At 32.2% G+C, this 18,535-nt stretch overlaps 1 protein-coding gene and 1 long non-coding RNA gene across 2 annotated transcripts; one reads left to right on the top strand and one right to left on the bottom strand.

The window, feature by feature from the left end:
* Positions 1-224: 224 nt before the first annotated feature.
* LOC127083419 (uncharacterized) lies at positions 225-1,288 on the bottom strand. The gene is made up of 2 exons (XR_007788405.1): positions 901-1,288; positions 225-459 (listed from the first exon to the last, which is right to left on the bottom strand). It is a non-coding gene; the product is annotated as an uncharacterized LOC127083419 (long non-coding RNA).
* A 14,307-nt stretch (positions 1,289-15,595) lies between these two features.
* LOC127079967 (uncharacterized) lies at positions 15,596-16,468 on the top strand. Its single transcript, XM_051020315.1, has 2 exons — positions 15,596-16,064; positions 16,161-16,468. The coding sequence occupies exons 1-2, from the start codon at positions 15,596-15,598 to the stop codon at positions 16,466-16,468; spliced, it is 777 nt and encodes a 258-aa protein (XP_050876272.1).
* Positions 16,469-18,535: the final 2,067 nt, after the last annotated feature.

Below are 18,535 nucleotides of genomic sequence, written 5' to 3'. Positions count from 1 at the left end.
CATACAAGAAAGTTTCTTTGAAATGAGCATGTGTTTTGGGTAAAACACACAACAATAACAACACATGATCTTCATCCTTGATCTTTACATCGATACTTTCAAGATCAAGAATAAGCTTGTTGAACATATCCAACTGCTAAGCCAGAACTTTGTCTTCACTCATCTTAAAAGATGTACAAAATCAATGCAAGGTCATACATATTCAACAACACACTAGCAGCCAGTAGTACAAAATTAGTGCATGATCATACATATCATAACCACATTCCCAATCATCAAACAATTACAAACAACAGTACAAAACTAGTGCAAGCATCATGTTATCATAACCGCATTTCCAAACAACAACAATGCCATGGCAGCAAAACAAACTGAACTTGCAAACTTCACATAACAGTCCAACCAAGTTAACCTCAGATCCAATTTCCAGCTCTAGACTAACTAACATAACATAATTTCCTGCAAAATAAAAAATTGTAACAGAACTCTCTCAAATACCCTTCAACAAACTCCAATAACCTGAAAACATATTAAAGAGAACTCCCTCTAACAGCTAAAAAGGATCGCTAACAAACTTCTCTGAAGGAATTTCCGGAACCACCACCAACTTATAAACTAACTGAAGTAGATTCTCCCCAAGACCATTCAAAACCTCCCTCCTAACCACATACAACCTCTAACCAAGTTCCAAAAAAACCTTCAAACAAATATTAACCAACCACTTCTCAGAGGCACATAGAGCTTGTAACAGAGGCTTCAAATGATAATAGAAAATTGAAAACAATTCTCAACAACAAAATCTCACAAAAAATCTTCATCAAACAGACGCATATAGTAGGAAAAATAAGAAAAAAAGGATAACAGGGGCATTGCAATTCAGAAACAAAAATACTTTCTCACCTTTTCACAATTACAAGTAGAATTCAATCGTCTTCACTATTCTCTCTTCACTTCAATCCATGATTCACCACTCTCGCCTCAATTCAGCAGTAATACGCAACGAACAACAACTACGATTCGCAACACGCCTACAACACAACTAATCAACGAATGAACAACAACAACAACGGAGAACAAACAAAGAAGAGGATTGAAAGACACATGGAGCCACCGTGTCGGAATCATCGGGTATGTTCCGTTTGAGCTCCCTCTGTCCACTGTACCGCTAAGTCTGGGCCTGCACCTTCATTATTTCTTAATCATCTAATTAATTATTTTCCCTATTATTTTAGGTTGTGATTAGAATAGAATTAGAGGTTAATTTTAGATTTTAGAAGTAGTTAGAAATGAGGATTTAGAATTAGGATTAATTAGAATTTAATTAGAGTTCTAATCATATTAATTATAGAATATTAGGCCATTTAATTTAATTAATTTTTGGAACTTGATTAGGTTTTAGAAATTAATTAGATTAATTTTTATAACTCGATTAGGTTTTAGAAATTAATTAGATTAGTTAGTTTTTTTAGAGCTTGATTAGGGTTTTAGAGTTCTAATTAGATTGATGATAATTAGATTTTAAAATTGGTAGAATATGATTAGAAATATTAGATTTTTAATTGATTAGTGATGGTGATAGTTAGATAATTTGGTTGTTTAGTTGTAACTAGATCTTGATTCCTAATTGTACCACTAACCTTAATACTTAGGGTTTTGAATCTTGAAGTGCATGTTCCCCTAGCTTAGGACTTATAAATCATCTGATTAACTGCTTAATCTTTAGATATGTTGTGTACATAAATCAACTGATCTTTTTCGATTGATTAGTGTTGATCAAAGTTCACTTTGATCAACGAAATCTTTTGCACTGTGCTCAATTCCTCAAACTTATTCAAGTGATTAAAGACCCTTGATCGCTTGATAGGGCAAGTCTCTGGTATTCAAGTTGTATTAGAAATGTTGTGGATCTCAAGGACTCAAGTTCAGACTTCCAGTCAAGGCATCCCAGACAAATCAAGCAGTGGACTACTATGCAAGACACATCAAAGGTGTTTCTTTAAGAGTTTGTCAATCATGATTCCAGTTGTGTGACATGAGGCTTAAGAAATAGAGAATGTCTGAGAGTGGAAAACTCCTTAACTAATTATGATATCTTTGGGTATGGAACGAATGACCCAGTTGCTCATCGTATTTACTTCTATTCATAGACTTTAGCACAGTTTGAATCAAATGATTGTCAAGTCTCTCCTCATAAGCAACATTGCAACAATCAGAACCTTCGTCAACACTTGTTAATCATGATAAGAGTTACACATAACGAGCCTTAAGTAACAAAAAATGATAAGAGTGGAGCATTCTTATCCTTGTCCAGGATATCTTTGGGTACGGGACAAATGACCCAGTTGCTCAAGGTATTCTCCTTTATTTATAGACTTTAGTGTAATTCGAATCAAATGATTGACAAGTCTTCATCACAAGAAGCAGTAAGGAGAGTCTTCCTCATCAACTTGAAAGTTATAATGAGAATCATATGCCATGAGCCTTAAGTAGTAAAGAAGGAATGAGAATGGAGAATTCCTTAACTCATTCTGAATATCTTTGGGTACGGGACGAATGACCTAGTTTCTTATCGTATTCACCTTTACTCATAGATTTTAGTATGGTTTGAAGGAGAAGGGCGATCCAAAACGCAACGGAATTTAAAATTTCTCCTTTAATGATCCTTACGAATGGGCATGATCAGTGATAGAATCATTACCTCTTGTGGCAATTGTAACCTTTGATGCAGATCTACGGAGCGATCACGAACGTTGAATGATGACAATGCCTCTACTCAGTCCACACGAACGGATTCCTTCAATCTCAGTGCTAGCTGCTACGAATGAAGGCTTTGAGTGAGAGAGAGAGAGAGAGAGAAACGAAATTGCAACTACTCAATGCTTCTACACAAGGGTTCTATTTATAGAACCACTTGTGTGGGCTTCAAGCTAAAAAGCCCACTTAAGTGTATGTGGCCCATATCTTATAATATGCCAAATTCACTTAAGCACATGGTACCTTACCATATTTCATATTCTACTTAAGTACACCGTACCTTACGATGTTCTACAATTCACTTAAGTGCACCGTACCTTACGGTGTTCCTTAGTTACTCTATCTCTCATCAATCCGTCCTTTGTGTATGACCCTGTAGGTTTTCGCGGCATTGACAATTATATTCACGTAATTAACATAATAAACAGTGAGCGGTATCTAGCAACACATCACTGCTACCCAAGACACGAAAATGTCATGTGATCTGACAAATCCTTTTGTGATAATACTAATGTGTACAATTACCCTTTTGCCCTTATGTCTATATTGAACACAAGGCATAGACCGTGTCATCCTTGTCCAGTTCAATATTGGGCCCATAGACATTTATCCTGTTACACAGGATGGGAAAATTCCATCTAGGTCACTCATGTCCCTTAGCATGCTTCGTGGAGTACCCATCAACTGTCTTTATGGTCATCCAATTACGGACAATGTTTGATCAGCAATAAGACACTCGACTCTACATCTAGGGTCCATAGTGGTTTTAGGTCGAAGGGTGGTATACACCATTATCACCATGAGAATAACTTATGACACTTTGCATAACATTCTATATAGTATTCTCATAGTGGGTCAATCCAGTATAAATATTACTCTTAATATTCATACCTATGTTTAAGACTTGATAACTCCTTATCCATGATCCATGAGATGTGATCATCAGTCTATAAACATAATAGTCTTCATGCTTTAATGTTATCCCACTTCACAATAAAGCTCGACTACGGATACTTTAAGAATAGTGTCCTTATGTTTAATGTGATCTCATGATTAAGTCATACTTGATACATTAAACGGACTAGCTATTCTAGGGACTTTATTAAACAAACATAATAAAGAAAAAGCCTTTTATTATTAATAAATGATTCGATACAAGTACCAAAAGTATTGGCCTCTAGGGCTTACACCAACATGGTTCATATCCATTGACTGCCAAGTCTTCTTCATATTTCATTAGCACCTCTCTTTCCTTAGCAATCCCTTGTTGTCTTTGTTCCGTCTTAGTTTTCTGAACTACAAAGCTCTGACTTTCTCATTGCATGATGAGAATAGTAGGCACGAGGCTCCGAACCCTTGGTGAGCATATTTATTTATTCTTTCCCGTTCACCAATCATTACCATCCCTCAACAGTATTTTATTGTCTTCTCCTTGAAACCAAATACCTTATCCCTTTAGATTTCATGCATATATTTTTAGGGAAATTCAAATGTTCATCCTCATGAACCAAGAGATGTTTTCCTTTATGCCAAACACTTAATTCCTTTGTTTTTTGGCTTGATGCATGTTTACTCTTTGGTTCATAGTTTATTCCGTCATGGCTTAAATATAACATTCTCTTTTGGTTTCAAATTGCTTGTTCCTCCATAGTGATATACTGTTTCCTTGGACCAAATATGATTTTCCTTTGGGTCCCATACGTATCCTTTTAGGGCAATCCCAGTGCCTACCTTATGAACCAAGAGATGTTTGCCTTTATGTCAAACACTTAATACCTTTGTTTTTCGGATTGATGCTTGTTTACTCTATGGTTCAAAGTTCATTTACCTTTGTTAGTTCCCATGCTACCATTTTCTTTTGGTACAAGTTATACTTTTCATCACTTCCACCAAATCTATCATTTCTTTGTTCCGTATTAGTTCCATGAACTACAAAGCACTGACTTTCTCATTGCACGATGGGAATACATAGGCACAAGGCTTCGAACCCTTGGCGAGCATATTCCTATTATTCTTTCTTCTGCCTTAGGGCTCAATTCATATCTTTCATGATCCATATCATCTATCTTCAATCATAACCATTCATTTTAGTGACACATTGTCTCTCTTTGAAACCAAATACCATATTTCTTTGGAATTCCATATATAGCCTTTTAGGATGATTGTCCACCTTTGTACCAAGAGTTGTTTGGCTTATTGCCAAATATTTAATTCTCTTTGTTTTCGTCCCTTCCGTATAGTGGTACCATGACTTAAGACCCCTCACATATTGGTTCATGCCACCTTTACTATTGGTTTCAAACATAATTTCCATTTTTGGATTCCAATAATATCCTTACCTTTGGTTCCAAATTATACCTCCTGTCACTTTTACCAAATCTTTCAGTTCTTACCTTAATTATTTTTCTCTATCACTCCATTTGTTTCCGTTATTCACTATTTAATATCTTCATTCAATATCATATACCATCATTCACTCCATGTGATATACTCTCCTTTTGAGCCAAATACATTATTTCTTTGAGCTCCATCCAATGTATGCCTTTGAATCGAGACTTGTTTGGCTTATTATCAAACACTTAATTCTCCTTGTTTTCAGCCCTTCCATATAGTGGTACCATGCCTTCGGCCCCCCATATATTATTTCATGCCACCTTTACTCTCTGGTTCAGATTTCATTCCTTCATGGGTTCAAAAAACATTATTCTTTAGTTCAAATCGTACCTTTATCACTCTTCTTTCATCTCCCACCAGTAGTTTTGTGAACTACGGAGCTCTGAATTCCTTATTTCACTATAAGGATATGTAGACATGAGGGCCCTAATCCTCACTGAGCACTCTATCTATTCTCTTCCTTTATTTTTCCATTTCACGAGTAATATTTAGATAACACTCATTCGAGCATATAATAATTAAAATAGTTCCCGTCGAGTACAATGAATGTGAGGGGTGCTAATATCTTCCCCTTGCATAACCGAATTCGTTATCCATTTTCTCTTCCCCCAGGTTTTATCGATGTTTCCCTTTCCTTCGAGAATAAATAAATTTTGATGGAGACTCTGTTGTACCTTCGAGCGTGCGATGTGTTCGAGTATATTTCTGCTAGCATTAAATGCAAATTAAACATAAAATAGTCATGGTCTCAAAATACACTTATATTCCCACGGTAACATCAAATCAACCATTAAAGCAAATCCATTTTCAGAAGCAACATAAAAGCTTCCATTTTCTTATTTATGTACTTTGTAAACATATCAAATCTCTTCATTGCATATCTAATAGTTCAAGTGTGTTAAAAGATCTATTGTATGACCTGTGTTGAATTTGAAACAACCTCATTATGTCTTCTTATACTTCTAATGGGTAACATACCTTCAAAGTGTATTTTATGTCTTTGTATTAGGTTGCATGCAATTTTCTTAGTTAATAAATAATATCGTTTGCATCTCTGTCTTTGCAGATTTTTATCTCTTGACATGAATGATATTTATGAAACCTCGGAAAAACTGTCCAAGAAGTTAACCAGCCTTTGAATGATGTTTAAGTGAATGAAATGTTCCCTGAGATCAATATGACCCAATCAAATGGTCCTTCTAAACATGTGAATCAGAACGTAGTAGTTCAAGTGGATGAATTGTTTCCTGAGATCAATATGCCTCAGGAGCATGTTCTAGATGAACAAGTGAATCAGCACGTAGGAGGGTTGGCACCTGATCTCTTTTGGGAGGAAAAGATCACCAATTCACTAAAGGGAGGAAATCAAGTTTTGGTAACATGTTACGCAAATTCTAACATCAAAAAATATATATTATGTTTTTCATTTTTTTATACGAACTTATAATCCAATGATGATGTTAAGTTGCAAAAACTCATATTATGCAGCATTTCCCAGATAAGTTATAAGGAGGGGTCTTCGTCTATACCAAATTGAGTGTACCCTAATAGATCTTGACACTATGGACTACTATGATTGTGATATCATTAAATTAGAGAGAGAGAGAGAGAGAGAGAGAGAGAGAGAGAGAGAGAGAGAGAGAGAGAGAGAGAGAGGGTGGTGATGTACCTCATGCATGGGTGGTATGAATACGCTAAGAAAACAAATCTTAAGGTGGGAATATGACATTATGTCACTACCACTTTGATTCTCAGATGTTATACATCAGGTTGTGGAGACGTTTCCAAAGGAACAATGCTTGAAGGAAATGATTATAATTTCCATAGACTGTCTAACTCTTATTACTGAAGTTTAATGTTACCCTTTTAGTTGTTTAATATGGAAGTTGTTATTTACTGTTTACCAAGTTGTGTTTGGGTTTTGTGTTTTTTTATATCTAAGTTGATGTTGTATATGAACTTCTGCAGTTGGTCTATCTGATTTGTTTCATTTCAAAAATATTCATTTCAATGTTTGGCATATATCAGACATGTGTTTTAATGTTATTTGTATCTTAAAGTGTCTTTTAAAATATTTGATAATTTAAGTTACTAATACTTATTATGTTTTAGACTCTAAGTTGGAATAAAGAAATATTAAAAATCTGTTAACATCTTTTTTATTCAAGTTGCACAATATCATTTTTATTCAAAATGAGACTCATATATATATATATATATATATATATATATATATATATATATATATATATATATATATATATATATATATATATATATATATATATATATATATAAAATACATACAGTACAATACCACTGATGTACTTTAATAAATGTAATTCATACAAATAAGCCATGCATGTGAATACAAACAAATTTTTTATGCACTTGGATTCGACAAGCCACTTATGCTTCTAAAGCACATAGTGTATATACTCACTTTATTAAGCATATTTTCGATGAACTTCCATGATTGTTGCATCCTATACTAATTAATGTAGTTGGTTCTTTGATCATTTTGCATGTTTTAAGGCTATTTTGGATTTCTATGATAGTGATCATCAATAAATTGTCATTTTCATGCTAACCAATTTCATCTCATCGTAAATTATTTAATATCATTACTAAAATGTTAAACATTAGAATATATTAATGTATTATCAAGTTATTGCATGAATCATGTTACTTATGCATTCATAATTTATAATATATATGTTACAATCATATAATATTATATATCTTCAGAAGTCATGGAACATGGAACTAATAGAGAACATATGTTTTTTTACAAATACTTTGAAGAAGAAATTGGCTAAAAGAGAAAGGATGCTTAGAAAGACCTTTCTTCAACAGAAAAAATTCAAGAGATTGAAGACCGGAAACAAGGAAAATAATATATGCACATCTAACTGCATCAGCATAGCATCTTCAAGTAAAAGAACACCATTAGCTAGTATTGATACTAACATTCCAACTGATGTAACTATGAACACTCAATTTCAAGGTACCAACATTGCTTCAACAAGTTCTTTTCGACATAACAAACAACTTTATAGATCCAGACCTCAACCAAATACAATGTTTAATATCATATCCAAAAAATGAACAACAATCCCAATTAACAGGCTTGGAGTTAATTTGGCAAAAAAGTTTGATGAGACATTAGCTCATAGAGAGCCAAATATGCCAAACGTAGGTTATGATACACATCCTGAACCTAATGATCTTTTTGATGACTCTTCTGAGGATGACTCCGATGGTACATTTATATTATATCGTATATTATTTGTTATTTAGCTTCTTAATTCTATTGTATATAGCATTTTGTTCTTTGATTGGTTTAGGTTAGAGTTCAGAGTCATATTCAACATTCGAGGGGGAAGAAAATTTGAATACAACAAATTATACTAACAATAACGCATTTGTTTTAGGTTTGTTAAGATAACATTGAATCTATATAAGAATTTAACCTTATAAATTGTTATTAGGTGGTTACTACGATATAGGAGATCCAATAATACAATGTTAAGAATGTGGAGCAAATATGTGGTATCATGAAAGGACAAGAAAGAATCAAAACGTAATAAATCCTAATTTTTCTATATGATGTGGCGATGGTAAAGTCCAACTGCCTTTGTTAAAGCAACCATCCAAGGTTTTGCAAGATCTTTTGTTTAACAATGAAAATAATGAGTCAAAAAAATTTCAACAACAAATTCAAGTGTACAACATGATGTTTGCATTTACATCTTTCGGTGCCAAAATGGATAATCGTTTTAACAATGGTAAAGGTCCTCCCAATTTTTGTATTCAAGGTCAATCATATCATAGGATTGGTAGCATGTTACCAATGCCAGGACACAATCCAAAGTTTGTGCAGTTGTATATATATATATATGATAAAAAGAACAAAATAGGAAATAGAATTCACGGAATCAGGTATGTGTTGCCTGTATATTTACAGTCATAAACAATTATATTAATTTTAAGTGATTCCTTGTTGTTCTATTCCGCCCAATATACATTTTTTACATACTCTTTATCCATGTTTTATTGAAATGTAGGATCAAAAGTGGTTTCGACATTGAGATTGTAAGCAAGTTGTATGAGATGTTATATGAAAAACAACGTTCATGCTCAATCATTCAGAATGGTCAGGGATATATTGAAAGAAGGGAATGTTTATGATTTAAAACGTCGTGTAATTTCTGAGTGTAGTACTGATGGAAGGATATATAATCAACCAACACTTTCCTAAGTAGTTGCTTTGATCGTTAGGAATGTTGATAATGAAGAAAAAAGAGATATTATTATGCAAAAACAGGGCAGTGAACTTCAAAGGATAGATGAATACCATACCAATTATTTAGGGTATCAATATCCATTGCTTTTCCCGTATGGAAAATATGGTTATAAATCTAATGTCAAGCATCGAGATAATAATTCTAACATTGATTTTGATCTAGAATATCAACATTCAGAAATTCAGCATGAAGATATTCGGTGGGAACAAGCAACAAAGAGAAACCGACTTACAATCATAGATTGGTTGGCACTCAGAATACAATCCAAAACAAATGAGCCACATAAATTTTTGAGATCAAGAAGGTTGTACCAATAATTTTTGGTCGACGAATTTACAATAATGGAGTCTGAGAGGCTTAGGTGGCTTAGAAAAAATCATTCGAAGCTCAGAGTTGGAAAGTATCGCAATTTGACTGAATCAAATTGTAATTGTGACACAGAAGGATCAAGCTTAGGAAAAAGGGTTGTATTGCCTTCGTCTTATGTTGGAAGTCGTAAGTATATAGATCAATTATATTTTGACGAAATGGAAATATGAAGCTATGTTGGATTTCTAGATCTTTTCATTACATTCACATGTAATCTAAATTTTCCTGAGATTTAAAGGCTAATTGGCACATGTAATTTAAAACTGCATGAAAGGCCTAAGCTTATTACTAGGGTTTTCAAAATAAAGTTTGATGAGTTGTTGTCTGATCTGACAAAAAAAGGGGTCATGGGAAAGGTTATTACATGTAAGTCACATATTAAATGCACTTTTGGTCCCTCTAGTTTGAGCATTTTAAACAATTGGTCCCTCTATTACAAAATCAGCGATTCTGGTCCCTCAATTTTGATGGTCTTTGGATTTTTGTGACCCCTATCCACTTTTACATACGTGGCAATGATGATTGAGATAAAAAATCATTTTTAATTGCCTATCATTGATGACTATGATATTTTAATATTTAATAATATTTTTAACTAATTTAATATTTTAAATATTTTTTAGAGAATTAATAATTTAAATTGATATTTAATTAATTAAAATTTTGAAAAAGCATTCAAGGTCTAAAGCCCATTTCATAGGAAGATATGTTTTTCTCTCAAAGGTCCACTTCCATCCCAACCCACTTATGTAATACCTTAAACTTGATCAAGCTTTATAAACCCTTCCATAATACTAGAAGAAAACAATGTCGGACTTTGCAATCAGTTGCCTTGGAAAAGAAATGTAACTTGCAATAACATTCCTCCATTGATTATATTTATGTTATATCTTCTCTATCAAATCATGTTGTGTCTAAATTGAAATTGTTAACTAACGATTTACTCATCAATAACAAGGTGTTAGCCAGTTGTCAAATGATGTCCATACCAAGTATCAAAAACTATCGTTATAATTGTCATGAAATCATATAACAAACAGTTAAAGAGCAATCAATTTAATGTAATTGCATTGCATGCTTACATAAAACAGTTAGTCCAACTGTCATGAAATCATATAACAAACAGTTAAAGAGCAATCAATTTAACATATTTGCATTGCATGCTTACATAAAATAGTTAGTCCAACTCAAATAAGTGATAGATTAAATGATTTTAAACTTGAATAAAATAACTTTTCAAAGCACGATTCAAAAAGGAAATATTAAGAATACAAATTTGAAAGCAACTTCCACAAAATATAAGAACTGTAACAAACATATGTTCCTAGAATTTCATATTCAAAGAGTGATGAGCTCCTATCATTATCATCTAAAAAAATCCAGATAAAGATATAAACCCGATCCATAACATATGCCATAACCAGAGACTGTGAAATATCAACAACATTTGATCTTTGACCGGAAGTGAAGTTGCGCATACAAACGGGCTCATCCTTGACCCGAGGGGTATGAGTTTCCCATGACTTTTTGCCCAAAACCAAAAAATGAGAAAGTGAATAAACTTCCTTCCTAGATACACAATTATTTGACCTATCACTCTGATCCTTCTTCTCGCAAGTTTCGAGCTCCACAAGTGGAAGATCAACAACCAAGAAACCAACAACAAATGGGTGTTTAACCATGGGAAGAAATATAGCCTTACATTCAGGGACAACCTTAACCTATAATTAACATTCACACTAATATTGACATCTATCCTTTCATTTTCGTACCTGCTTTATTGTTAAAGGATCTTGCTCCAATTAGCTTATTGTTACAAGTTATGTCATTAAGTTCGCATTTCCCTTCCCATTTCGATAGTGGTGGTGATATTCCTGCATCACTAAATGAAGGATGACCAAGTGTGATTCCATAATCCCATATTTTTCTGCAACCTCAACATATTTTGGTATGAATATATCATTCGTGGTTGTTCATTAGAGCTCATAACAGTTGGTAGCATGAACAAATGGTGCCAACTTTCTAAATCTTCTCCTGATTGAAACATATTTAGTTCATTGCACTGTTGATGAAAGGGAAATAAATTTAATATCCTTTTTACAACAGTGATTTCTAGAAAATTCAATAATTTTTATGAACATGACACTGTATTTTTAAGTTCCATCATGTTAACTTATTTCACAATACCATAAACATCATAGTATTTTGAACACATTCTTAGCATGTGAATTTCAGAAGGATTTATAAGTGAATGAACTCCTTGTGCCTTTTCTCAGAGTCCCACATGGTTTTCTTCTTAGATTATAGAAGGGTTTATAAAGCTTGATCATGTTTAGGGTATTGCATAAGTGGGTTGGGATGGAAGTGAGTCGTTGAGAGCTAAGCATATCTTGCAATGAAATGGGCTTAGGCCCTGAATGCTTTTCCAACATTTTAATTAATTAAATATCAATTTAAAATACTAATTATCTAAAAAGGTATTAAAAATATTAAATAAATTAGTTAAAAACATTAGTAAATATTAAAATATCCCAGTGATCAATGACATATATTAAAAAAAATTATCCTAAGCATCGTTGCCACATATGCAAAAGTTGAGGGGGGCACAAAAATCCAAAAGCCATCAAATTTAAGGGACCAAAATCGCTGGTTTTGTAATAGGGGGATCAATTGTTTAAAACGTCCAAACTAGGGGGATCAAAAATGAATTTAAGCCTAAAATAATGTTTGATGAGTTATTGTCTGATCTGACAAAAAAAGGGGTCATGGGCAAGGTCCTTGCATGTAAGTCACATATTTTTTGGAATAAAAAACATGTAACTATTTTGTTGAATTTTCTTACATTATGAGATTGTCTTACATACTTCATTGACACATTGGTATTTTTCTTTCACATATATGCATACCACTGAATTTCAGAAAAAAGGTTTACCTCATGCCCTTGTTCTAATTTTCCTTCACCCATTGAACACGTATCCGACTCCAAGTGATATTGATTGGCTCATCTCAGCTGAAATTCCCAATCAAGAGTCGTATCTAGACTTATATAATTTGGTTATGTCCCATATGATACATGGTCCACGTGGAAGTGGTAACCAGTCTGCACCGTGTATGAAAGATGGAAAATATTCAAAATACTTTCCAAAGGATTTTCAAACAGATACAATTGTTGATCAAGATGGTTTTCCTGTTTACAGAAGAATAAACAATGTATCATATTGTCTGATCTGACAAAAAAATGGGTCATGGGTAAGGTCCTTGCATGTAAGTCACATATTTTTTGGAATAAAAAACATGTAACTATTTTGTTAAGTTTTGTTACATTATGAGACTGTCTTACATACTTCATTGACACATTGGTCTTTTTCTTTCACATATATGTACACCACTGAATTTCAGAAAAGAGGTTTACCTCATGCCCATGTTCTAATTTTCCTTCACCCATCGAACAAGTATCCAACTCCAAGTGATATTGATTGGATCATCTCAGCTGAAATTCCCAATCAAGAGTCGTATCTAGATTTATATAATTTGGTTATGTCCAATATGATACATGCTCTACGTGGAAGTGGTAACCGATCTGCACCGTGTATGAAAGATGGAAAATGTTCAAAATAATTTCCAAAGGATTTTCAAACAGATACAGTTGTTGATCAAGATGGTTTTCCTATTTACAGAAGAATAAACAATGGGCACTATGTTCTTAAGAATGAAATTCATCTAGATGATAGGCATGTTGTTATATAAAATCACAAACTATTAAAGAAGTTTCAAGCTCATATAAATATGGGGTGGTGCAATCAAAGTACTTCTATCAAGTACTTATTCAAATGCATTAGCAAAGGATAAAATAGAATAATTGTTGCCATTGTTTCAAGTTAAGGTGGAAGTACTACTGAGGAACAGTGTATTGATGAAATCAAACAATACATTGATTGTAGATATGTATCTCCAAGTGAAGCATCTTAGAGAATTTTTTCATTTCACATACATGGAAGAAAACCATCTGTTTAAAGGTAATTTTTCCATTGTGAGGGGGGTAATTATGTATATGATAGAGACACTGAACATATTAATATTGTTCTGGATAAGCCAAGTGTCATGGAGTCGATGTTTACAACATGGTTTGAAGAAAACAATAAATATCTGAGGCTAGAGAGTTAACATACATCAAAATTGTTTTCTGGTTTGTTTATGTCAAGAAAAAAAGAGAATGGAAGCCCCGATAAAAAGGTTACATAATTGGTAGGTTAATTTGGGTTCCTCTAATCACTGGTGAATTGTATTATCTCTGAATGATGTTAAACCATGTCTGAGGGCTGCATAGTTATGACGAGATAAAAACTGTTAACAATGTCAAATATGATATTTTTCGTGATGCATGTTTTGCTAAGGGGTTTATAGGAGATGATAAGTAATTCATAACAACAAATACATCGGCAAACCATTAGGGATCATGTCACTTTTTTAGAGTGCATTTTGTTCGTATGTTGTTGTCGAGTAGCATGAATATGCCAATATATGTTTGGAGTAAAACACAACATTTATTATCTGACGGTATACTTTATGCTTAACAAACACTTGTAAGGAATAAAGGTATCAAATAAGGATTTTAACGATAGTATTATGCATGTGTCTGTATAGTTATTATGGAAATTATATACATAACACAATATGAGTGCTTTTACATGATTGAGTTTGTCGGATGAATACATTACCAATTTAACATTGATTGAAATTAAAACTTCTTCAAAAGAATCATATAAGTTTATTTGACTATCCTGAAATACCCAAACCATTAGGATGTGTGCTTGAACATTTGGGGAGTAAGCTGATTTATGAACAATGTAACTATGACTCGACTGATCAACGCGCTGAATTCAATCAGTTGTACCAACATCTAATATGTATTATAGAATATTAGAACTTTTTCATCAAGTTAGCTCTTTGACAACTCAATTAATTGATACTTATTATGATTGTAATTTTGTTACATGTAAAAATTTCACTTATCTATATATGAAAACATAATTGAAAGTATGATATGGTTATACCTTTTATGTTAATCGATGTTAACACTATCAAATTTATAATACATCATCAGTTATTGCATATTTATTGACTTCTTCCTGATGCATGTTGATTATTTATAAAGAATGTTGTATTTGGCAGAACTAAAGCATGACTTATAAAATACCATGTAGATTGCTTATGCAATCATGTATAATATTTGAGTATGCAACTATTATATCATAAGTTTGACACAAAGGTCTTAATAGTATGTTTATTGATTTAAGTTTGTTGAGTTTTTGTAGCATATGTTAATATTTGTTACTGTATTTTATTGTAGTAGATATGATCTAATACATTATTATTGTATGTATGTAACATTGTCATAAAAAAAAGATGAACAAAGAGATGTGTTCAAATCAATAACCAATGTCGTTGAGAATAAAAAAGGTGGAGTATTTTTTTATATATGGATATGGAGGAACTGGAAAGAAATATATATGGAGAACATTATCTTCTTACATACGATCGTAAAATCAGATTTTCTTGACAGTTGCTTCGTCTAGAATACCTTCAGTTTTACTTCCAGGAGGTTGAACAACACATTCGATGTTCAAAATTCCAATACCAACACTAGAATCGTCTACATGTAATATAGAAAAAAAAGTGATAGTGCAAAGCTACTCAAACTTGCCAAGAACGAAGCTCCAATGGGTCACAAATATTGTTTTAAAGCATTGGATAAAACAACATAGGACATTATGACAGGGTCGAAATCTTCAAACATAATATTTGGAGGAAAGATTGTTGTCTTCGATGGTGATTTCCGGAAAATTCTACCAGTTATACCAAGGGAAATTCGTTCTGATTTTATTCATGCCACTATTAATTCATCATACATATGGGATCATTGTAAGGCTCTCAGGCTTACAAAGAACAAGAGACTTCAACGGTCCAGTATCTTTGAATTGGAACAATTTTCAAACTGGATATTACAAGTTGGAAATGGAAAATTGGATGAACCTAATAATGGCTATGCAAATATTTCCATTCCTTCGAAATTGTTAATCACTGAATTTGAAGATTCCATCCAATCCATTATCCAATTCGCATATCCAAACTTTGAACAAAATTACCAGAATGAACATTTCTTACAATGTAGAGTAATTTTGGCAGGAACCATTGAGATAGTTGATGTTATCAACCAGTATATTTTAGGTTTGATTCAAGGTATTAATATCTTTACATGCTTCTTATATTTAAATATTTGTACATATCATATATGTATTATATTATTGTATTAACCTTATGTATTCTATAATGTAGGAGAAGAAAGGGAATATTTAAGCTCTGATACAGTGGACATATATGATGTCAATGGCAATGAAGCTTTTGATGTTTTGACCATAAAATTTATTAACATACTTACAACATCGGGTCTTCCTAATCACCAGATTACATTGAAGATCGGCACACCAATAATGCTTCTCAGAAATATTGACCAGTCTGAGGGACTTTGCAATGGAACACAACTTATTTTAACAAGATTGGAAAAGCATGTTATAGAAGCAAATATTATATATGGATATTCCATAAATGGACATTTCTTCTACACAGTCGCCATATTTGTTTAAGCTAACAAGAATACAATTTATTATCATTGTATCATATGTTATGACAATTAACAAAGTTCAAGGTCAATCGTTGGATTGTGTTGGATTATATTTCCCACTGGGTGTCTTTAGCCATAGTCAATTGTATGTTGCAATATCGTGAGCAAAAAGCAAAAAGGGCCTCAAAATATTAATACATGACAAAGAAAATCAAGCATTGCAGTCTACCACCAATATTATTTTCAAAGAAGTTTTTAAGAACATATAAAGTGTAAGTTACTAAATGCATTTGACCATGTTAATAAATGCTTTCACTATGTATAACAAACATATTGGTTAGACTTCTTTCTAAAACATATCAACATTTGAATTTTATTAAGTTTTACATCTCATCAATTTTGCTAATCATTGAATTTTATTTTTATGTCAATTCTGATATTTTATTAAACATGAAGTAGTTGTGGGTGGAATGAAGAGATTCCTACAAACTACATTTGGTTTAGCCTGGCATCTTATTTAGCTGGAAGTTGAGATGAATGGAATGAAGAGATTCCTACAAACTTTTGGTGGTAATTAAGATTTCAGTCTATTTTAAAATTCATATTTAATAGTTAATAATAGTTAAACCTCAATGCAATGTTTTTACCGTAGAGAAATTCCATTCGATTGTGTTTTGGTTTATAATCCAATTTGGTTTTTTGCAGATTTTTAATTAAGGATCCAAGTTGCAGCAGATAAATAATTTGCAGCTGATAAATTGGTTAATCTACTGCCTTACTGTTGTATGTTAATCGATTAATGAACATTGTTAACAGTGTTTACATTTATGTATTCTTATTTATGGGAAATTCTGAGTTGCTTATATGATATTTGGTTAAACTATACATGAATAATGTACTCCCATACTGCATGATTTTGGATTATGATAAGTTAGTTTATGTATTGCCTTACTGCATGATTTTGGATTATGTATTTCAAGCAACATATAAGTGGTATTTTAAACTATACAAAATTTGTAAAATTATTGCAAATTTTGAATTGCTTATATGAAATATATGCTCAATATTGACTGTTACAAATATAGTCACAAAATGGTTTCATATTTTTTTCTTTAAAACATCTTTTGAAACAATTATATGTTTACCATGGCCAATTTTAAAATAATTGGATGTAATAAATACTACAATCTTTTATCAGTAATATAAAATAACAAGCTGAGTTTTATTTTATTTAATATCAGAAAATACCATCTTAATACCAACAAGTACCATCTTAATACATAGATTTATTGTTCAAACGGATACAATGGAGTACTATCTCATGCGTCTGTCCATTGAATAAACTTGGTATAAAACATGCATCAACACATCTAACATCACACAAACTTTGAAATAAAATATCTCTTCCACCAACTAATTCTATTAACAATAAAAGATAGAACAACACACATCAACCCCTAATTAAAAAACAAACATAAAATCTGCATGAGGTCTCATGTTAAAAGATAACACATCTCCGGCTTCAAGCTTTTTCTCTTTGAAAAATTCGTACCATCCATGGTCGATATCCTTCTCTTATGAATTCCATCCAGCTATATGAATAACACAATTATATCCCTTTCCAGCTTCTAGATCTATCATCTTTATCACGTCTTGCTTTTCACTAAATTTTTTCTTTAAAATGTGAATTGGAATATGCTGCAAAAATGATCAAATTTGATTGATATGTGAACTCTCATTTTGATAAGAATAAAATGTATACCTTAATAACGTAATGGACACTTACCATCATATTTTGCCCTCACTTATTCGATTCTATTATATTATAAACCCAATTGACATCGTTATTATCATCAATTATTTTCTCAGCCTCATCAATCTAACCATCCTTAATGAGAGCTTCAATCTTTTTGTCATGCTCTTCTTAGAACTCTTTTCCTATCTTAAGTACATGTGTCTTCATTTCTTCATTCGTGTAGCTGAAAGACAATTAAAATACAATTATTATGCAATGAAAGAAACAGTACAGAGTCAAACAAATAAAGTATATTAATATCCTATAGAATACAATTCACAAAATATCATCCAA

This window comes from Lathyrus oleraceus, chromosome 5 (genome assembly GCF_024323335.1).
Source record: "Lathyrus oleraceus cultivar Zhongwan6 chromosome 5, CAAS_Psat_ZW6_1.0, whole genome shotgun sequence".
Taxonomy (NCBI): domain Eukaryota; kingdom Viridiplantae; phylum Streptophyta; class Magnoliopsida; order Fabales; family Fabaceae; genus Lathyrus; species Lathyrus oleraceus.
The sequence above is the reverse complement of the archived record's forward strand: the minus strand, read 5'-3'. Positions and strand labels throughout refer to the sequence as shown.

Bases quoted from the DNA above. Each gene is read 5' to 3' on its own strand.
- LOC127079967 (XM_051020315.1), top strand. From the start codon at position 15,596: ATGACAGGGTCGAAATCTTCAAACATAATATTTGGAGGAAAGATTGTT. The intron at 16,065-16,160 runs GTATTAATATCT...TCTATAATGTAG, and splicing joins TATTTTAGGTTTGATTCAAG to GAGAAGAAAGGGAATATTTA.